The sequence below is a fragment of the Podarcis muralis genome, chromosome 13 (assembly GCF_964188315.1).
Source record: "Podarcis muralis chromosome 13, rPodMur119.hap1.1, whole genome shotgun sequence".
In the NCBI taxonomy this organism is placed as follows: Eukaryota; Metazoa; Chordata; class Lepidosauria; order Squamata; family Lacertidae; genus Podarcis; species Podarcis muralis.
Window position 1 is genome coordinate 54,527,875 of NC_135667.1, and position 23,549 is coordinate 54,551,423.

The 23,549-nt window shown below is 42.5% G+C and overlaps 1 protein-coding gene across 2 annotated transcripts; it reads left to right on the forward strand.

The window, feature by feature from the left end:
• The first annotated feature begins 800 nt into the window (after positions 1-800).
• On the forward strand, positions 801-21,392 carry EXOC3 (exocyst complex component 3). 2 transcript variants are annotated; one of them, XM_028702664.2, is made up of 13 exons: positions 801-906; positions 4,876-5,067; positions 5,836-6,055; positions 6,236-6,917; positions 7,588-7,705; positions 8,027-8,152; positions 8,790-8,890; positions 10,617-10,727; positions 12,369-12,519; positions 13,136-13,258; positions 14,781-14,942; positions 15,784-15,911; positions 19,162-21,392. In XM_028702664.2, the coding sequence occupies exons 2-13, from the start codon at positions 4,924-4,926 to the stop codon at positions 19,331-19,333; spliced, it is 2,238 nt and encodes a 745-aa protein (XP_028558497.1). In that variant the 5' UTR covers positions 801-906; positions 4,876-4,923; the 3' UTR covers positions 19,334-21,392. The 2 variants fall into 2 exon arrangements, with proteins under 2 accessions (XP_028558497.1, XP_028558498.1); XM_028702665.2 differs by having other exon boundaries at positions 847-906; positions 4,911-5,067.
• Positions 21,393-23,549: the final 2,157 nt, after the last annotated feature.

Here is a 23,549-nt window from a genome sequence, read left to right on the forward strand (position 1 = left end):
CCCAGATATTGCACCCGGTGTGGCCGGCCCCCCCTGCACCCCCCATGCTATGCCACCGGTTGGCAATGAGGCTCGGCGAACGCGAAGCTCGGCGCTGCCTGCCACAACCTGCCAAGCAACATATTAGGGCGACACGGATTTATTGGTTTTAGTTACAGATAGGTAGCCGTGTTGGTCTGCCATAGTCAAAACAAAAAAAATTCCTTCCAGTAGCACCTTAATGACCAACTAAGTTAGTTCTTGGTATGAGCTTTCATGTGCATGCACACTTCTTCAGATACACACTTCAGATATCTGTGTATCTGAAGAAGTGTGCATGCACACGAAAGCTCATACCAAAAACTAACTTAGTTGGTCTTTAAGGTGCTACTGGAAGGAATTTTTTTTATTGGTTTTATTTCACTTCTTTATACAGAGTCAGGGTGTTTTACTGGGACCAACGAGCCACACCACAACCAGGATTCCTTTCCTCGAAGTGAAACTCGGCTCGAAGCCTTGCAGGTGGCAGCACTTGCTGCTTAGTGACCCAAAGGAATCAGGGCGGAGCGGATTTATTCTTATTCCGCCCCCGCCACGCCTCTCTCTTTTTTTTAACTGACACCTGAAAGAAGGAGGGCGGGGCCAACGGCTGAAAGAAGAAGCCTTCAGCAACGGTCGCGGTTAACCTTTCGCGCACGCGCACCTCGTCACGGGACAGGGCCGACACTGCGCACGCGTGTCGCGCGCCTTTAGTCCTGTCGGGGGCGGGGCTTATATAGTGTTGGTGCAATGTGGCGCAGGCGCACTTCAAGCCTGTCTGTCAGAAGCTTCCGGGAAGATAGAAGCAACCGCAGGTGAGCGGCTGAGGGGGAGAGGGACGGGCTCGCCTGAGGGAGAGGAAGGCGCAGCTCCTCTCGGGGATAACTGGTAGGTGGGCTAGTTCCCAGTTCTGGCCTTTTGCGGGGAACGGGCGGCTGCTATTATTACCATTAGAATTCGTTAGTCCCTCTGTCTTGCCCACGCCAAGCCCAAGCGCCTTGCGAACCAACCAGACAGACCAACCCTTCCCTCATGTAGTATATACTGTTGCAACTAAGTAATAATAATAATAATAATAATAATAATAATAATAATAATAATAATAATAATAATACTTTATTATTTATACCCCGCCCATCTGGCTGGGTTTCCCCAGCCACTCTGGGCGGCTTCCAACTGAATATTAAAAACAGTACAGCATCAAACATTAAAAACTTCCCTAAAGAGGGCTGCCTTCAGTTGTCTTTTGAAAGTAAAATAGTTGTTTATTGCTTTGACATCTGCTGGGAGGGCATTCCACAGGGCAGGCGCCACTACCGAGAAGGCCCTCTGCCTTCACCCAACTAAGTGGGTGGAGGGGGGGGGGGAATGCATTTAAAATAATCATACTTCAAACCAAACAAACAGACTAACCCCCCCCCAACACATAGGTAAATTAAAACCAAAAGGGAGAAGAAAGAAAATGCATTTGAAATAATTGTACCAATGTAAATTATGCCCGTATACTTTCTTGCTGAAAAAATAAATGCAAATTTGGAATCAAGATAAAAGATGGACTGATAATTTGAAACTGCACTGTTCAGTGATACTCCTTACAATGGTGTAGTTTTGTTCTGTAGAAGAGAGCATAAACAAAACAAGCCGATTCAAGTAATGCAAGATATGAAACCGCTCTTCCACTGTTATATCCTCATACATCTAGGGTTTTAACAGTCTGGGTGGGAAAACACCTTACATGCATGCAGGTGAATAATTTTTAGGTAATTCTATTCCAGGTTCGTCAAATGGGGTCATTTGCCCCCTTGGTGGTGTGTATGTGTTTTGTCTCTTACCTGCTAGATAATGGAAGGAAGCAAGCAGCACTGACACTTTGGAACTCCCTGCTTATTGATATTAGGCAGGTGTCTTGAGTGCATTATTTCCAGCGCCTGCTGGAAGACATCCTTTTTTAGACCAAGCCTTACTCAGATGTTTATAAAGTTTGTATGAGTGTTATTGGGGTTTTCACTTTTTGATATGTTTTCTCAATAATGGTTGTGAATTTTTAAAGCGATTTTATTTTTCTCTTTTTTGTAAACCGCTTTGAAGATTTTTCTACAATCAAGCAGTATATAATTTTAAATAAAATAAATACCAATATTTTGCAATGTAGGGCTTTATTATATGTAGGTAAAGGGACGCGGGTGGCGCTGTGGGTTAAACCACAGAGCCTAGGACTTGCCGATCAGAAGGTTGGTGGTTTGAATGCCCGCGATGGGGTGAGCTCCCGTTGCTCGGTCCCTGCTCCTGCCAACCTAGCAGTTCGAAAGCACATCAAAGTGCAAGTAGATAAATAGGTACTACTCCGGCGGGAAGGTAAACGGCGTTTCCGTGCGCTGCTCTGGTTTGCCAGAAGCAGCTTAGTCATGTTGGTCACATGACCCGGAAGCTCTACGCCGGCTCCCTCGGCCAATAAAGCGAGATGAGCGTCGCAACCCCAGAGTCGGCCACGACTGGACCTAATGGTCGGGGTCCCTTTACCTTTACCTAAAAGTTGAAAAAAAGGTAAAGGACCCCTGGGCGGTTAAGTCCAGCCACAGGCAACTATGGGGTGTGGCATTCATCTTGTTTTAGGCCAAGGGAGCTGATATTTGTCCACAGACAGCTTTCCAGGTCATGTGGCCAGCATGACTAAACCGTTTCTGGCACAATGAACACCGAGAGAAACCAAAGCATACGGAAATGCTGTTTACTTTCCCGCTGCAGCAGTACCTATTTATCTACTTGCACTGGTGTGCTTTCTGTCCGGACACCGAGGTCCAGCGCTGAGGGCCTTCTGGCGGTTCCCTCGCTGCGAGAAGCCAAGTTACAGGAAACCAGGCAGAGGACATCTGAAGGCAGCCCTGTTTAGGGAAGCTTTTAATGTTTGAAGGACTATTGTATTTTAATATTTAATATTTTGTTGGAACCCGCCCAGAGTGGCTGGGGAAACCCAGCCAGATGGGTGGGGTATAAATTATTATTATTATTCAAACTGCTAGGTTGGCAGGAGCTGGGACAGAGCAATGGGAGCTCATCCCTTTGTGCAGATTTGAACCACCGACCTTCTGATCGGCAAAACAAAGTGACTCAGTGGTTTAGACCACAGCTCCACCTGCAACCATACTATTGTATATAGGACATGCATAGTAACTAATGACTTACCACTTTTTTTTTAAGGAAGCTGTGTGTAACACCCACAGGAGAAAAATAGGTTTTACTTTGCTGCCTGTGGTGCTGTATGCATGCACACAGCAAAATGGTCTACACACTACATGATGCTATCCAATTTCTACACAGAAGTAGTAAATCCATATATGAAACTCTTCATGTGGGAAGCAGGCTGCAGCTAATTTCTGCTGTCTGCTTTATTTCCCTGTTGTCTGCATAGTATGTTCTGGAGTTCTATCTCCTCTCCTGCAGGAAAAACCCAAGATGCAACGAAGGTAGTGTATCTTTGGTGAAAACAGGCACAACAGTTTGAGAGTAGTGGGGCCATTCTGGATTGAATGTAGTAGACCTGAGCTCTGGAAAAAATCAGTCCTGCAAGTCTGAACAAGCCATGCAGGCGTAAGGACGTTTCATAGAGCAAGGGGGAGGAATGAGCAACACATGGTGTAGGGAGAACTTGGCTATGCAGACAAGTACTAATTATCTTCTCTACCTCCCATGGCTTCACCAGTTCAACCTCTATGAGTGAAATGTTGCACATGTTCACATTTTTATAATGTTTATAAAATGTATGATAGGCTTCATGTGAAAGAAAAATGGTGTATAGCCCATCTGAAGCATGGGAGGGCAGCTGATGGCTTCGTTGGGTGTTTATTTGCTGGCATGCACACCTGTCATTTCAGTTACAGAGCTGGGAAGAAGCTAGGCTTATACCTCCCTGCCCCAACTGCAAATGTGCTGTGTTGTCTTTCTTTTTTCATGCCACACATACATTTTGAAGCATTTTAATATTGCTTATTTTCCCCATTTTTAGTATTATAATAACAAGACATCAAACTGCTGAAATCCTATACAGTAAAACTATTTTGTAGGATAGAAAGAAATATATTACTATTAAATATATTATTATATCAGAACAACAGGAATGCAGGTGCTGCCACTTTTGAGGCATTTGAAATCATTACAGCCTGATTTTATGCAGAGTCAAATGGGCTTAAGCTTGTAAATTTCAGTGTGTTAAGCATTACTGTAGTTTGCTTTCTTACTCTCTTTTGCCTTTCCCTCCATTTTGATGTCCTTCCAAGTTGTTTTGTGGTCATCAATCCTCCTTGCCCCCTGAATTGAGCTCCTCCCCTCCCCTCCTCATGAGCTTTCATGCATGCTGTGCTGAGAGTCCTGCTGCCCTATGCAGGGTCTGTCTCTGGCAGTGGTTGTTTGCTATTGTATGAGTGTAGAGGCACACACACCCCAGTCCTGGCTGAACTGCACTTCCCAGGATGCTGAGCAGTGTGTGCTTGCAGCAGGGAATGCTGGGAATTGTAGTCCATCAGAATCTGACAGCCACGTTGGGGTGTTCCAAAGTTATCAATCAGAAAACCCACAGTGAATGGATATTCAACTTCACATGGCTTTTCTGGTATTAGGAAAAAAATTGTCAGTATGAGCCTGTGAAGATGAATAATCAATGAGTAGATATAAAATGGAGCAATTAAACTGCCTGTCTCTTTCACTGTTGTGCTGCAAGTATTTACAATACTATGCAGCTGTCAAGGTTCATGTGTTCTTATTTGCTTAACTTGTCTTTGTCACTGGCAACTGTGTTGGGTCCATTGCTTTTTATAAAAGATGCGTAAAGTCTCTAAATATTTAATTGCCCTGTTTCTTCAGTGTCCCTTGATATAGAAACACATCTTCCTTTTAAGACTTTGCTCCACAATGGAGGAGACTGGCCGAGAGGCAGTTGCAACAGCTGTGCAGAGAGTCGCTGGGATGCTGCAGCGGCCAGATCAACTGGATAAAGTGGAACAATATCGCCGGAGGGAAGCACGCAAGAAGGCTTCAGTGGAAGCTAGACTGAAGGTATGAAACCTCAGTCCTAACCCTGTATTACAGCTGAGGATGTAATAGTCTAGGACTCAGTGTTTCCCAACCTTGGGCCTCCAGCTGTTTTTGGACTACAACTCCCATCATCCCTAGCTAGCAAGACCAGTGGTCAGGGATGATGGGAATTGTAGTTCAAAAACAGCTGGAGGCCCAAGGTTGGGAAACACTGGTCTAGGTTATCTTTGCAAAGTCTTTATGTGTAGAACTATAGTGCTAGAACTATAGTGTCTCCTCTTTTCCCCTTCACTGTGTTGATCTTGATTTCTGAAGTGAGGAACATCTGATTTACCATTGGAGGAAAGCAACACTCCTGTGGCATCTTAATGACTTAACCACACAATCCTATAATGTCTACTCAGAAGTGAGTCTCACTGAGTTCCACAGAGCTTACGCCCAGGTTATTGGGTACAATATAGGATTGCAGCTAAAGTAGTGTATTGAGGCCTAATGTTTCATCAACCAGAGCCCACTTCATCAGATGCATTTGGGCTCTAGCTCATGAAACCTTATCTTCCAAATATATTATTCTTTAAGATTTCACAGGTCCTTTTTTGTTTTTGGAATAGCAAACAAACCAAAACTACCACTATGGAATTTGGCATTCTCCCACTTCCTTCTCTACTTCTAATTATTTTAAAATTAGTTCATTAAAGTTGGCTCCCTTGTATGTCACTATCTGTGTTTCCTTCATCCCACAACAGATAGGTTCTTAACTAATGTAGTAATTTAAGTTTTCCTTTTCAGGCGGCAATCCAGTCACAGCTAGATGGCGTCCGAACTGGCTTAAGCCAACTGCACAATGCACTGAATGATGTAAAAGATATTCAGCGTTCTTTGATTGATGTCAATAAAGACTGGCGGCAAAGTATAAACACCATAGAAAGCCTCAAGGATGTTAAAGATGCTGTAGTTCAGCACAGCCAACTAGCAGCTGCTGTAGAGAACCTCAAAAATATCTTCTCAGGTATGAGTCTACAATGAGTGGCCTCACTCTGTGGGAGAATAGAAATGTAATGCTATAGTGGTGTTTTCAGAGGTACCATTAAAGTCTGCTTGAAGCTACCATTTTTCATGCAGCTATGGTTCTGAAACCAGGTTTGTGTGACATAATGTGATTACATTTCTTTCTGATTTTGCTTTTCAGTGCCAGAGATAGTACAGGAGACACAAGACTTGATTGATCAGGGGGAATTACTGCAAGCCCACCGAAAGCTAATGGACTTGGAGTGCTCTCGAGATGATCTGATGTATGAACAATATCGTATGGACAGCAAGAACACCCGTGATATGAACCTCATTGACAACTATTTTGGAGATATGCAAAAACTTTCTGAAGAGCTGGCCAAGCAACTCTGGATGGTCATTCAGAGGTCTCTAGTCACTGTCCGCCGAGATCCCACCTTGCTGGTTTCAGTTGTCAGAATAATTGAAAGGGAAGAGAAAATAGACAGGCGCATGCTAGACAGGAAAAAGCAAACTGGATTTATCCCCCCGGGCAGACCTAAAAAATGGAAGGAGAAAATGTTCAATGTATTGGATCGAACAGTCATCACCAGGATTGAAGGCACTCAAGCAGACACCCGAGAATCTGACAAAATGTGGCTTGTCCGTCATCTGGAAATAATTCGCAAATATGTCCTTGATGATCTCCTGGTGGCTAAGAACCTTTTGGATCAATGTTTCCCCCCACACTATGAAATTTTCAAAAAATTACTAAGCATGTACCATCAGGCACTGTCTTTACGCATGCAGGATCTGGCTTCTGAAGATCTGGAAGCAAATGAAATTGTTAGCCTTTTGACATGGGTTTTAAATACCTACAAAAGGTAAGGGTACTGCCTTTTGGGTGTAGTAGCAAGTAAACATAAATGAAAGAACACATGGTTTTAGATAGATGCATACAGAGGTGGAAAGGTGGATTATATTTTTATGTACTGCTGAGCCACAAGCTATTATTATACATTAAGCCTTTTTATAGCAGGGTGGAACTCTGGTCCATATAGCCCAATACTAATCAATCAATTAATTACAATGAGCAGATCAAAAGCACACCAGAATAACTGAGCAAAACAGATTCAAAAGTGAAACAAGAAAACAATTATATAGAGCTACAGTAATCCTGAGTTAGTTCCTGAAGATGGTCCTTCCAGTTTCAGATGATGAGCTCTCCTCTTCTCACTGACACTGACAGAAATTTCGGGTTTTATCTTCTATCTGATATTTAATATAAAATTGAACTGGCTTTTCCAATAGTTAGGTCAGTGAAGGACCAACCATGTGCTGCCCAATTCCAGCATAAAACTTATAAAACAGAAGGACATGTTCTATAGATTCTACTCCCCGATTATTACCCATGAGGAAAGGGAGTTTCCAGAATCTTGCCAGAATAAAAACTTTGCAGCACCACACAGATTTCTATATTAGGCATCTAACTGGAAGGGATAATAATAATTTCTTGCAGTTGCACATGGATTCTGTCTGTTCTCTCCAATTCAGCATAGAGATGATGGGAAATCCAGAACTTGCGCCAGAGGTGGATGTGAATACCCTGCAGCCATTGCTTTCCCAGGAAGTGGTGGATGAGCTTCTTAGCACATATATGTCAACTCTTACAGTAAGCAATAACAGTAATTTTGCTCACTCCTTCACATGGGGTTGGAATATTCATTATTCTTACTTGGCTGTTCTCTCACCCCAACCCTGCACAATTCAGATTTTACCATGCATGTTTGCAAATCAGTTGTACAACTTGCAATTTGTGTCCTTGGCAAACAATTTTCATTCCACTAGAAACTTTCCTAATATGGGTTGAGTGGCAGCAGGCAAAACTGAGTTCTGCTTCATGGGCATTAGTGAAGTGCATGGGCCATTTTAATTTAGTATCTAGATTCAATATATTTGCCTTTCTTTCTTTTGAATTTTAATCTTCCTATAGTCCAACATCATTGGCTGGCTACGAAAAGCACTGGAGACAGATAAAAAAGACTGGCTAAAAGAAAATGAGCCAGAAGCAGATCAAGATGGATACTATCAAACTACACTCCCTGCTATTGTGTTCCAGGTATAAGCAATTGGCTTCAGTATACTGATTGGGGCAGGAGGAAGGGGCAAAGCTCTGAAAATGGGGAAATGAATAAAATGACCGATGAGTGCATGCTATTCTGCTTTGTGTTGGTTTTGTAGATTGAATTTATTTCACTTGGCCACTTAAAGCTGCAATCCTATGCACACTTTACAATGAGTAAGCCCCATTGAACACAGTGGAAGTTACTTCTGGGTAAACATTAAACAAGTGCGGTTGAAATATTATTAAAACCTATAATTTGGCACTTAATTCTTTAAAGGCATGGACTCCCTTCCCTGGGCGCACCACTACATTTGGTCACATTGGACTTGTACGTTTTGAATCTGCTCTGCCACCACATAAACTCTTTTTAGTGTAGCAACAAAAGTGTAGGGCTATGGCTGACATCTGTGTGGCATCCACAAAATGCTCATGACTATGGGCAGAATAAGTTAATAGATGTGCTTGCTGTACAGTGCCATGACAGGCTTGGGAGAGGGCAAAATGTGTGGTTCTATGGGCATAAGCTCATAGAATTTGCCTCCTGGCTTCAGTCTGCAAAAGGAGGAGGGTTACTAGCAGACTGCTGCATTCTTATTAACTGCAATATTGCCTTATTGGTTTGTGTTTTTAGATGTTTGAACAGAATCTTCAAGTAGCTACACAGATAAGTGAAGATTTGAAAATAAAGGTACTCTATTTGTGCCTTCAGCAAATGAGTTCATTCCTCAGCAGGTAAAATTAAATGTTAGCTTTCAGTCACTGTTTCTCTATTACTTAGGAGGGATGTTTTATCTGCACATATACTACCTAACAACTAGAACCCCCTACCTGTTGTTCCCCTCAGCTACTCTGTTTCTTAAAAGTAAGACACGAGGAAAGTAGTGTTTAGCTTCCTGCTCCCCCTTGTGACCAAAAATGAAAGCTTTGTATCATTCTTATGTGCTTTGGTCACAGGGTGCTTCCAGATACGAATTATTTAGCAGCACACAATCATAGAATCATAGAATCATAGAGTTGGAATAGACCACAAGGGCCATCGAGTCCAACCCCCTGCCAAGCAGGAAACACCATCAGAGCACTCCTGACATATGGTTGTCAAGCCTCTGCTTAAAGACCTCCAAAGAAGGAGACTCCACCACACTCCTTGGCAGCAAATTCCACTGTCGAACAGCTCTTACTGTCAGGAAGTTCTTCCTAATGTTTAGGTGGAATCTTCTTTCTTGTAGTTTGGATCCATTGCTCCGTGTCCGCTTCTCTGGAGCAGCAGAAAACAACCTTTCTCCCTCCTCTATATGACATCCTTTTATATATTTGAACATGGCTATCATATCACCCCTTAACCTCCTCTTCTCCAGGCTAAACATGCCCAGCTCCCTTAGCCATTCCTCATAAGGCATCGTTTCCAGGCCTTTGACCATTTTGGTTGCCCTCCTCTGGACACGTTCCAGTTTGTCAGTGTCCTTCTTGAACTGTGGTGCCCAGAACTGGACACAGTACTCCAGGTCGCAGCTCATGCTGAGAGTTTCCCAGAGAGCAACTCACAACTGCTTTGCTGCTCCCTTGTCCTTTTTGCTGCTACAACATGCTGAGCCTGACTAAGCTTTGGTTTAGCATGATGTCTGAACCAGGGCATCAAGCAGGTAAACTCCCCCATTAAGCACAAGCTGCAACCAAGGTTCAGACAACACACTGAGCCCAAACCTTGACTTACTTCAGTTCAGAACAGAAGCAAAGAGAACCAGGAAGGAGCAAAGCAGCTGTGAGCTGCTTTCCAGGAGCACCAGTGAAGTCTTGCTAAGCAATGATTAGACTTGGTGTGATGTGCAAACTAGCCCTTTGTGTCTCTAAACCAAATTTTAAAGTGCTGATGATGACACCAAAGGCCCAAATGGTTTAAGACCAGATTATCTGATGGACTGCATGCACCCATATTGGCCTGTCCAGACCTAAAAGATCAGCTTCAGAAGCTCTGCTACCCTGCCTGACTTCAAGATCTATCAAGTTACATTTTTATTTTTTTTGCTTCATTCCAAATTAGCAGACACTAGAGATAGAGGCCTTTTTGTAGTGGGTCCAGTTCTGTGGAATTCCACACTAGGTATATATATATACTCTAACAGTTTTTAAACCTGTTTTTAAAATAGACCTTAAGGCATTTTTATTTCAGTCCAGTTTAATTAGGATGATGTGTGCTTGGTTCTCTTATTTTTATCCGCTGCCATATTGGTGTAATTGTTTTATATATTTGTTAAATTGTTGCTGTATGTTTTGTTTTATGTGAGCTGCCTTGGGCAATTTTCCCCCTTGAAAGGCTGTATACAAATATTGAAATAAACAAATACTTGGTGGTTCATTGTTAAAGAGAAGTGGCAGTACTTCCTCTTCCCTTCTGCAGGCCAGGAGCTGAATTGTTTCTCTTTTTCCATTCTTGGGTTTTGCCCCATTCTCCATTACACAGGTACAAAGAGGAAGCAAATTTATATAGAGAAGAGCATCTAAGAAATCGTCAGTACCATCTGTGCTATGTTCAGTACATGGTTGCCATCATCAACAATTGCCAGACCTTTAAGTAAGTTCTGCGCTGAGGTTGTGCTATGATTTGTGTGGCAAATGCAGTTTTGCTGCTTTAAAAAAGAGACATACTATTTCTATTTGAGGACAGCTCTTGAAAACACAGTGTGCATGTTTCAGTGAGGTAGATCTTGATAAAAATAAAACTCTGCCCTGGTCCGTGAAGTAGGTTTGCAACTCTTTAGTAAAATCTTTGCAGTTTTAGTTTTGTTTTCTTTATGCAGAAAGATTAAAGTATAAATGAAGAAACTTACAGTATTTGGCCCTTTATACAGTAAACAACAAGTGGATAGCCTGTCTGAAGCATGGTGGCTGGTTATGACTAGATGGTTGAGCCTGCATCTGATTCACTGTTACCTACAGCGGTGGCGCTGTGGGTTAAACCACTGAGCCTAGGGCTTGCTGATCGGAAGGTTGGCGGATCGAATCCCCGCAATGGGGTGAGCTCCCGTTGCTTGGTCCCTGCTCCTGCCAACCTAGCAGTTCGAAAGCATGTCAAAGTGCAAGTAGCTAAATAGGTACCGCTCTGGCGGGAAGGTAAACGGCGTTTCCGTGCGCTGCTCTGGTTTGCCAGAAGCGGCTTCGTCATGCTGGCCACATGACCCGGAAGCTGTACGCTGGCTCCCTCAGCCAGAGATGAGCGCCGCAATCCCAGAGTCATCCGCGACTGGACCTTACCTTTATCTTTTACATCTGCCATGCAAACTGTAAAGCTGGAAGGAAGTTGGGCCTGTGCCATATAAGAAGAATGTGCTCTATGCTTTTATGGGGGTGCTCCATAGTTAGGGCAAGTAACAAAAACAACATCCCACCATTATAACCCTGGGGGGGGGGGATGTAGCTTATAAAAATGGCAGTTGTTGAGCTAATAATTTGAAACTTGGCATGGATGATCTTATCGGATAAGGTCTACAACTAGGCCAAATTTCCAATCCAATAAAAAGATTCCACAGGAGCAGCAAGGGTTAAGTGTGCTGTTCCTTTAGATCTGAGAAGAGATAAGAAAACACTCCGATAAGAGTGAAAGCCTTAAAGATGACAAGCAAAATGAGAGAATGGAGGTTTGACAAGAACATTTTTTTCAAAGTTTTCTTATAAAAGTTGCTGCTCTGGCTGGCTGTCCCTTCTTCGCTCTCCCAATAATCAACTCCTTCCCCCATTTTAAAACATTTTATTGCATGGGTTACAGCGAAGTTCTGTTCAAAGTGAAGGGTTCAGTCACAACAAAAGGTCTGAGAACCACTGCTCTAGAATGGACTTCATATCCCTTCAAATTGCAGAGGAAGGATTGCTGATGGTAGGCTGCCCACTGTTACTTGTTTTCTTGGTAAGGAGCCGTCAGTCAGTGTCCACGGAATCTTGAGGTTCCATGTAACACATTTTGGAAAGCACTGGCCTAAGCCAGTTATTGGTTCTCCAAATGTGTATGTCACTCAAGCTGCGTTTGCATACTCATTTTTCTCAACTGGTAATATCGGGCAAGAAGAACTATTTAATTCTCAAGCAATTGTGCTTAAGTTATCAGAGCTTTGTTGTAGCCTCTTGTGACATCGCAACATATTACCTTAACTGATTGGTTGAACTGGCTCTTGTATGCACCCTATTGGGATGCTGAAGGATCTTGTCTTGTTTGTCAAAGGGAATCTATCATCAGTTTGAAAAAGAAATACTTAACTCCTGTGATGGAAGAGCTTATGACAAGCAGTCATGCATGCATTGATGCAGTCCTGGATGATGTTGCCAAGGAAGGATGTGCAAGCCTGCTTGATGAAGTCTTCATGGATTTAGAGGTTAAGTTTTATTACATTTGGCATCCTCTTTTTAAAATTGTTGAAATAGTATCTGTGTCTATCTAGAGTGGCAAACAGACAGAAATGCCCAGATATGGCTGCTGAGATCCATCTTTGTAGCTATTTAATAGGTAAAATGAGACGCGGGTGGCGCTGTGGGTTAAACCACAGAGCCTAAGACTTGCCGATCAGAAGGTTGGCGGTTCGAATCCCCGTGACGGGGTGAGCTCCCATTGCTCGGTCCCTGCTCCTGCCCACCTAGCAGTTCGAAAGCACATCAAAGTGCAAGTAGATAAATAGGCACCGCTCCAGCGGGAAGGTAAACAGCGTTTCCATGTGCTGCTCTGGTTCACCAGAAGTGGCTTAGTCATGCTGGCCACATGACCTGGAAGCTGTACGCCGGCTCCCTTGGCCAATAAAACGAGATGAGCACCGCAACCCCAGAGTCGGTCACGACTGGACCTAATGGTCAGAGGTCCCTTTACCTTTACTAGGTAAAACGTTAACACATTCTAGAACCGCACTGGGATGTACAACGATAGATCTAAAGTTGAAGGATGTTGTCCAAAAGTGATTCGATCTAATTTTCCCTATGTTTGCACTACTTCTCTTTCAGCCACATCTCAGTGAACTGATGACAAGGAAATGGCTGGCAGGATCCAATGCAGTAGATACAATTTGTGTAACGGTGGAGGATTATTTCAATGATTTTGCAAGAATAAAGAAGCCCTGTAAGAAGGTACAGAATCTGCAAAGTTTTATCTAAGATAGGTACTTAAATAGTGTAGCCTAATGGGGTGAAATACTGCTTTGCTATTCCTGAGCATTTCTTATTATTTTGACTTTGAATTCAGTTACAGTAAAGTAATAAAAAGCAAGATACTATGAAAAATACCTTAATAACCTGTTTCTGTAGTAATGTAAGATCTCTTGTCTGTAAATGAGCAGGATATGCAAAGTTAATTCCTATGATCCATTCCACTCATGCTATTCAGATTTATCTTCCTCTTTATCAAGTACTACCTGTACAAACTGAAATATCTTACAGAATGAACCAATGTTTTTGGCGATTTCAAAGTTCTGAAACTCCAATGAGTTTTCCTCCTGAAAATTGCACAATAGACCTTCAATGAGTTTCTCTTTCTGAGAACTATTGCAAAGTAGCTCACTGGTCTGGTTTGTGTGAGATATTAATGATCCGTTTGACCACATACACAGCCTCCTATCCCTGACATTTAGAAGGCAGCCCTGTTTAGGGAAGGTTTTAATGTTAAGTAGGTTATTGTATTTTAATTTTCTGTTGGAAGCCGCCCGAGTGGCTGGGGAAACCCAGCCAGATGGGCGGGGTATAAATAATAAATTATTATAAAGTATTATTATAATTAGCTGTAGTTCCCCAGTTTAGAAAACTGGCAAACCATGGTTACCAGCTTTGGAATAAACCTGGGTTTTGTTATAGATCTGGGGGGACCAACCCCCCCCCCCCCCGCCAGCTAAACCCTATAAATTAATAAATGGTAGGATTTTGATTATTTGGGATACAAAGGGGAAGATAAAAGCTGCAGAGGAATTCTTGAGCTAGCCTATGCAAAATGACCTGCCCAAGCTAGGGCCCTTAAGAAACAATACAGGGCCATGGAGAGCCCTTGAGATGACAGGAAAAGTGCTTTTTAGTAAGGTGTGCTGGGAAGAAGAATGGGGAGAACAAAGATAAGAGATCCATCTTGGATAGGCTGGCTGCAGGCTTGCTGGGAGAGATGCTTTTGACTCCAGTGCAAGCCCTGCTTGAGATGACCATGCTGTAAGTTATTTACTTACCTACTTACTTACTTACTTACTTACTTACTAACATCAGTTTACTCATCTGTTCCTCTTCTCGTTTGCTTCTAATCCCACCCACTCCTGGCATGCTGCCTTCCTGAGCAGTTGCCCATGAGGGAATGCAGCCCTCAAGCTGAGAGACATTTCTCATCCCTGCTCTCAGACTAGTCTGTACCCACTGGAACAGTTTCTCCCCATTACTAGTCTGCATAGCTGTCATCTGGAAATAAACATGCTCACCAATTTATCTGCCACAGATTTTGGGGTCAGTCCAAATGAAGCTGACAGCAAGCTCCATCCCCTAACAGGTGATACTATAAGTCAGTGTTAATTTCTTACTACTCAAATGAGTGTAGTGCAGAAATGAAATACTTGTTCCTCTTATAGACTAACATAACATGTACTGGTTGCCAGTTGTATAATTTGAATGTTTCTTTCAGAAAATGACTATTGAGTGCCATCGTAGAGTTGTTGTAGAGTACATCAAGGCTATTATGTTAAAGCGTATTACTTTCAAGAATGCAGAAGAAAGAAAAGAAGGCGCTGAAAGAATGATCAGAGAAGCAGAACAGTTCAGATTTCTGTTCAAGAAACTTACTGCTGTAAGTATAAGAAAACCACAATGCCAAAAGAAGAATTTTTTTGAAATACCGGTAATTATAAATTAGCATCCCCACAACCTATTCTAAAATTAGTGCATTAATCCATCTGCTTTGAAACTGCAATGTTAAGCAGTATATAAATTGTTGAAATAAATAAATATTTATAATCTCCACTTATATTAGGAGTGAGGAACTTCTGGCCCACAAGCCAAACTTAGTCTGCCAGACTAATCTATTTGATTTGTTTGGGGCAAGTCGCACCCACTTGCCTTTCTGGGCCATCATATCTTATCTCCAGTTCAATGGTGTCTCTTAGTGCACATCCAGGAAATTCAGAGACAACTCGAATGGAGAACAGAAGAGCGTCAGTTAACCAGCCACTCAGTGGAAATAGATAAATGAATCCACCTCTATCTCTCTCAAAAAAGGATTCCAAAATCGACTGAAGACTAAGTGTATAGTGAGAATATGATAGGCCATCTACTTCAAACAACATATTTGTTTAGAAATTATTGTGACATAAGTGAAATATACTAGTCATACAATAATTCTGTATGTGCAGGATTGCTGAAATGTTTTTAGAGTGGTTTTGATGTAAATGTCAAGTTGAATAAACAGTGTAGCCACAGTCCAGCACAATTAGACACACTTACTGTCACTGTAAACGAGCAACATGTTACCAGGTGTAGAATGTGGCCTACATTTTTAAACAATAAAAACAGAAACATGACAAGGTGTTGCTGCTGCTCTGCCAGTTTGTTCCCATGTTCTGTCATGCATATTAAAGGTAATTTGAGATTTGATGTCCGAAAATGATTATCCATTTTATACTGTTCAATAGGGATCTGGAGAGGAAACAGAAGGACTTTGTGACGTCATTGAAGCTATTGCAGAAGTATTTAAGTTGACAGATCCATCACTACTTTACCTAGAAGTCTCAACTTTAGTTAGCAAACACCCAGATATCAGGTAATACTAGTAATTTCTAAAGTTTGTAACAATGCTTTCTTCCATTCAAGGTCATGAGAAGGCTTGACAAAAACTGTTGAAAGGTAGTTTTATGTCAATCCCTTGATTCCACAATTTAAGGTTACATATGCAAGAAAGGTAAGCATACAAAGTCAGTATCTGAACACACACAACTGAGTCCCCAATTACAAGAATATGTTCTTTTTAGTGCTATTTGGAGTAGGCTTTGGCAAATAGGTGTCTTGAGGCAACACTGCACATTGTGAAGAAAATGCAGAGCCCACAGCATCTAATGTGGGGAGGGATTTGCAGGGTATTTGTTGGGATGGGAAGGCAACATTTCACCCTTCCTCTGCTTACTCTGCCCCACTCACCTCACAGAGCATTGGTTGTGGGGGAGGAAGGGAAAGGAGAATGTTAGCCGCTTTGAGACTCCTTAAAGGGAGTGAAAGGCGGGATATCAAATCCAAACTCTTCTTCTATCTCCCAGACTGAACTCCAAAAGCAACAACAAGCCTGGCTGGGGGTTATGGGCAAGCAACTTCCTTAGCAGAGTTATTTGAATCAAGTTGAGCATCCTCACACTTGCTTGCAGTTCTCCTCCACAAGAGCCCTCCTCCATCTCTGCATTAAGATTCTTGGCAAATGTGCGTTTAGAAATGTGCCTTCAGTCCTAAAACCCTGTAGAACCATATGAGATTGGATTAGTGGAGCAACCGTAGTTCTTTGTGACTTTAAGGCTGTGGTTCCCAATGTGGGGCACATGGCCCATAGGGGGGCAATTTGATTTTTAGGGGGGGATTAAGAATGAGTTAGACCAAGTTAATTGCCTTTTAGGCTTCCTCCATGTGAATAGGAGTTCATTTTTTGAATAATAAGAATTATATGTCACCGGGGGGGGGGGCAGCATCAGGATAATCCAGAATGCAGGAGCTAGACTGGTGACTGGGAGCGGCCACTGAGACCACATAACACTGGTCTTGAAAGACCTGCATTGGCTCCCAGTACGCTTCCGAGCACAATTCAAAGTGTTGGTGCTGACCTTTTTTTAAAAAATTTTTTTAATTTTTATTCAGATTTCCAATAACCAATCCATTTACAATTAAACATCCAATTTAACTTATACATTCTTTTAGACTTCCATCAGCCTATCTGACAATTTTCATATTTGTTTCATATCTTCCTGTTTCCACTTTTGGGCCAACAAAATTCTGGCTGCTGTTACTGCATATCTAAATAACTTCACATCTTTCTTTTCAACATCCTTCCCTACTATACCAAGTAACAATGCTTCTGGTTTCTTTACAAAAGTATATCTCAACATTTTTTTCATCTCATTATAAATCATTTCCCAAAAGCATTTCACTTTCTTACATTCCCACCACATATGATAAAATGTTCCTTCTTTCTCTTGACATTTCCAATATTTATTACTAACTTTAAACATCTTTCCAAGTTTCACAGGAGTTATATACCATCTAGCATTTTCATAACATTTTCCTTTATCGTAGTACATGCGGTGAATTTCATTCCCTCTTTCCATAGTTTTATCCACTCCTCTAATTGTATATTATAACCAAAATCTTTGGCCCATTGAATCATAACCGTTTTTACTTCTTCATCTTTTGTGTGCCATTCAAGTAATAATTTATACATTTTTGACAATATTTTTACATCACTATTCAAGATTTCTTGATGAAACCTTGATTTTTTTCCCTAAAAAACCTTTTTCTTGCATCTCTTTTTTAAACATTGCATTCAATTGAAAATATTGCAACCAATCATTCACCTTTCCTTTAACCTCTTCATATGGTTTCAAATTCCACTTATCTCCTTCTTTAATTATCAGATTTTCATATGTGACCCAGTTACCTGTCATATTGACTTTTTTCATACTCATTATTTCCAATGGCGACAGCCACATTGGGATTTTAGGCTCTAATAGATTTTTGTACCTATTCCACACTTCAATTAACGTTCCTCTAAAAATATGGTTTTCAAAACCTTTATGCATTCTGTTCTTATCACACCATAAATACGCATGCCACCCAAATCTATTGTCATATCCTTCTAAATCGCTTCTCGGCCTTTTGGCTAAGATCAAGTGTGGTGCTGACCTTTGAAGCCCTAAACGGCCTCGGCCCAGTATACCTGAAGGAGTGTCTCCACCCCCATCGTTCAGCCTGGACACTGAGGTCCAGTGCTGAGGGCCTTCTGGCAGTTCCCTGAGAAGCAAAGTCACGTATAAGCAGAACACATAAGTAAACCAGGAGCTTCACTCCTGCATGATTCAAAAATAGTTTCTCAAATCATCACATCCTACTAAAGAATGCATAGTCCCACTATGTTTACCTGCAAGCAATTTAAATTACAATAAAATTGCTTTCCAAACATAAATGTGACAGTCAGCTCCTAAGCACTGAAGCAAAACCCATCTATAATGCAGCTGTGCTTCTCCAGAGAAGCACATGGTCCCTCTGGTACATCCGTCCCACCCAGCTGTGAAAAGGTAAAAAGGTAAAGGACCCCTGACAGTTAAGTCCAGTCACGAATGACTCTGGGATTGCGGCGCTCATCTCTCTTTACTGGGCGAGGGAACCGACGTTTGTCTGCAGACAGTTTTTCTGGGTCATGTGGCCAGCATGACTAAGCCGCTTTTAGCGAAACCAGAGCAGCGCACGGAAACGCCATTTACCTTTCCGTCGGAGTGGTATCTATTTATCTACTTGCACTTTGACGTGCTTTCGAACTGCTAGGTGGGCAGGAGCAGGGACCAAGCAACCGGAGCTCACCCCGTCGCGGGGATTCGAACTGTTGACCTTCTGATTGGCAAGCCCTAGGCTCTGTGGTTTAGACCACAGCACCACCTGCGTAACAAGGCAGTGGGAGGGAAACTATAAGTCACAGAAACGCCTTAAAACAGATTAAAATAGAAATGTAATTACAACATAAAAATGGAAAGCAAGGAACCAAGTGTGCCTGAGCAGATATGCTGAGTAGACAGTGGTCATCGTGATGGCTTGTGGACCCATATTGTACAATATATGTCTTGTATATGGTTTGTGGAAGGATTCTCATAACAGAGATAATTGGAAAAATTGGCCTGTAAGCACTCTAAAATTTAGAGTGTCTAGAAGATAAGTTGGTACTCAGGTGTTTAGTGTTGAATGTGTACTCTGTGAATTCCCTGTTGCCAATATTATTCCCGTGAATGGCTTTTGTACTAATGCTGTGCTTCTTTCATTGCTAGGGATGATCATATTGCAGCTTTACTGACAATGCGAGGAGATGCCAGCAGAGAGATGAAGCAGACCATAATTGAAACTCTGGACAAAGGCCCAACCATGCCAAATCCAAACTATGTGCCCATTTTTAAGGAAATTACAGTTCCAACATTAACTGTGCCAAAGCTTCTTAAGTAATAGCAACCTATTTCGGTATGGATCACTTTGGTGTAGTGTTAATATATTGTAGCCTAATCTGGCTTTGCACTTAGAAAACACATGGGAGTTTCATGCTGGACTTTTAGTTTTTGTGTCTGATGTTAGCTTAGTCACTTGAAGAGTATGCTGTATTCTGATGGCCAGAATGCTTTAAATTGATGTCTTTGCCATCAGTTGTTTTGACAAAGTCTGTCTTAAACTTTTTGTGTGTACTCTGATGACTAACTGAATAGGTTTTAGAAAATGTATTAGGGATGGATTTATGCTTTATTCATGAAAAAATGAAAACTTGGAAATTGTTGAGGTACATTGGTTATTGTTCCCCCACCCCGATTTAACAGACTTATTGGATTTGTGTATAAAGGATTGCTAAATGTGCGATGCCATTTGCATTGGGAATGGAGACTGTTCAGAGCTTCCCTCTCCCTTCAGGAACCTTTAACACAAACTTTATACATACTCTCTACTTATTTTCAGTATTGCATGTCATTCCACAACACAAAATTTTCTAGGTGGCTTACACTGAAAAACCCTGTGAGCATAAAATGAATAATTAAAGCATGAAATTAAAAACACCCGGCATACAAAACCACCAAGATTCAAATACAGATTTCATAATTTGTTTAATAGGCATGAGTAAACAGGAAGGTCTATACTTGGTGCCCCAAACAAAACACATAGGAGCTGCCTGTCACCGAATCAGACTGTCATTGATCCAGGAATTTTGCTAGTGGCCCAAGAACCATCAGTGGCATAGCGTCTTTCACCACCTAAGCCTGGTACAACACATGTAACACAACCTGAATAGAGCGCCTCACTACATTTACCCATGCTCTGGTAACCTCCAGATTATATTGGTTCACATGTGAGGACTGACTTTTGAAGACTGCCCAGAAACTGCAGTTAGTGCATAGCAAAGGAATGGAGAGAGAGAGCTGTGTGTTGTACTGTTGCCTATATACTTCGAATTTCCAGGTGATGGTTCACATTGATTTCATATAGAGTTATACCTTGGGTTGTGCGTTTTCGGGTTATGGACCGCGCCAAACCCAGAAGTACCGGAACAGGTTAATTCTGGGTTTCAGCGCTCGCGCAGGCGCAGAACCACAAAATGACGTCACGCATCATGCGCAGAAGTGCAGAACTGTGTCATGCGCGTTCGCAGACGTGCTGTGGGTTGTGAACCTGCCTCTCGCACGGATCACGTTAGCAACCCGAGGTATGACTGTAGATTTTAAATAGCATATGAGATAGAATGGACCATTGTGGGGCCCCACAGCTCAAACCCCAGAGTCAATCAACTGTCCACAGTAGTTTCTGGTAATTATGCTGCAGGTAAGAGCAGAACCACTGTAATACAGTGAGTCCTCGAGACGTTGCAGGACACCATGGTTGCTGGTGTAAAATGCTGTAGAATTGGAAGGGTTCCCAAGGGTCATCTAGTCCAACCCCCTGCAATGTAGGACTCTCAGGAGCGACCATACTGTGTTAACCATAAAGAGTGGGTCTTATGATAGCAAGATAAATAGTTGCTTCCAATCGGGGGGCGGGGTAGGGAATACCCTTATGGAGCACTTAATTCACCATTGGAGGGAGATAACAAGGAAAGATGAAATTATGCTCTTGTTGCCTTGTTTTTTAACAGTAGTGCAGTAATCTCCCTTTTGTCCCCAGTCACAGCAGCCACTATGAAGAAATAATCTTAGTTCTTTAGAGTCTATGTGAGCTGAATCTGTACAGTGGTACCTCAGTACTTAAGTACTTAATTTGTTCCGGAGGTCTGTACTTAACCTGAAACTGTTCTTAACCTGAAGCACCACTTTAGCTAATGGCGCCTCCTCCTGCTGCCACACCGCCAGAGCCCAATTTCTGTTCCCATCCTGAAGCAAAGTTCTTAACCTGAAGCACTATTTCTGGGTTAGCGGAGTCTGTAACCTGAAGCGTATGTAACCTGAGGTACCACTGTATTGTAAAAGAGTTCCCATGTTTTTGATGTCTCATGGATGACTGAATACAAGACGTATAATCTGTACATGTATTTATCTTGGAAGTCAAGACTTTGTGTTTGGTAATTGTTTTAATTTTTTTCCATAAACTATGTAATGGAAAAAAAGAGGGACCACACCACTTCCAATTTCACGGCAAGCTGGCATAATGGGGCATTACAACTCTCTAGACTCACCCACACAACCCTGCTCCTTTTTCACTAGCCACAATAGGCAAGGACTGAGGGAGCTGTAAGTACCCTGTCCATGTCCTTGGGCTCCAGCAACTGGCATGCATCCACATAGGCTCAAACTAGGGACCTCCAATGGGCCTGTACTAGTTGTGAACCGTTTTGTAAGTTACCATAAGCTGCCCTGGAAATCTTGAATTAGTGAAACAGAGAACTTTTTAAAAACGGCTTTTCAGACCCCATTCATTTTCCAACTCAACAGCGTTGAAACTTTTGAGTGTTTACATTTATAATACATTTTTTATTAAGAATAACATAATACAATAGAAATTGGTCACCAGATACAAAGCAAAATACAGTTATTATGTATGTAAGAAAGGAACTTGTAGTAGCAGGTTAAGTTAAATACCCAAGCCAAACAGATGCACGAGTTACAAGTCTGTGTACTTCCAAGTGGCAGTGAATGAAAGAAACACAAACCAATCAGCATCAAAAGTATCCCTGCCTGAAACTCCAGCTGGCCCCCTGCCAACCGGTGTCTACAATACTGAGCTGGATGGACTTGGCATAAGGCTGCTTAGGTGGCTATGAATTGGGAAGGATATAAACTGCACACGCGTCACAGCTGCCTGCCTTGCTGCTCTGAGTGCAGATGCATCTCCTTGCTGCCCAGTCGCAGTTATGCTAAAATGCTAAATAAGAACAGCCTGCTGGATCAGACCAGTGGCCCATCTAGTCCAGTATCCCGTTCCCACAGTGGCCAACCAAATGCCTGTGAGAAACCAGCAAGCAGAACCTGAGCACAAGAGCAACACACTCTGTGTGTGGTTTATAGCAACGTATTCAGAAGCGTTGGTGCCTCCGAATGTGGTGGAAGAGCCAGCATGGTTAGTAACCATCAATAGCCCTTTCCTCCTCCATGAATTTCTCTGGTCCTCTTTTAAAGGCATCCAAGCCGTGGCCATCACTGCCTCCCTGAGGGAGGGAGTTCCACAGTTTATGCGATGCAAGAGGAAGTCTTTCTTTTATCTGCCCCGAATCTTCTCACATTCAGCTGCACTGCATGTCCCCAAGTTATGAAAGAAGAATGCTTTCCTCCGTGCTTCCGCCATGCCGCACATCATCTCATAAACCTTTCTCATGCCGCCACCTCTCACTCGCTTTTTCGATAAACTAAGCTGGACCATCAAGAAGGCTGATCGCCGAAGAATTGATGCTTTTGAATTCTGGTGCTGGAGGAGACTCTTGAGAGTGCCATGGACTGCAAGAAGATCAAACCTCTTCATTCTGAAGGAAATCAGCCCTGAGTGCTCACTGGAAGGACAGATCCTGAAGCTGAGGCTCCAATACTTTGGCCACCTCATGGGAAGAGAAGACTCCCTGGAAAAGACCCTGATGCTGGGAAAGATGGAGGGCACAAGGAGAAGGGGGCGACAGAGGATGAGATGGTGGGACAGTGTTCTCGAAGAGGCCAACGTGAGTTTGACCAAACTGTGGGAGGCAGTGGAAGACAGGAGTGCCTGGCGTGCTCTGGTCCATGGGGTCACGAAGAGTCGGACACGACTAAACGACTAAACAACAACAAGAAGAAGATGCCCCAAACTCCCAGCCTTCCCTGGATAGGAAGTCTCTCCATCCAGCCTTGGTCACTTCGGTGGGACAACCAACTTTTTATAAAAGAACAGAAATGGTTTATTGAATATTTACAAATAAACTGTAAACAGATAAGAATTATTGTAATAACCTGCAGTTTTATAAGAGTATACAGTCATACTTCCGGTTAAAGTTGCTTCAGGTTGAGCATTTTCGGGTTGCGCTCCACGGCAACCTGGAAGTAACGGAATGTGTTACTTCCAGGTTTTGCCCTCGTGCATGCGCTCAAAATGAAGAAGAAGAAGAAGAAGAGTTTGGATTTGATATCCCGCTTTATCACTACCCGAAGGAGTCTCAAAGCGGCTAACATTCTCCTTTCCCTTCCTCCCCCACAACAAACACTCTGTGAGGTGAGTGGGGCTGAGA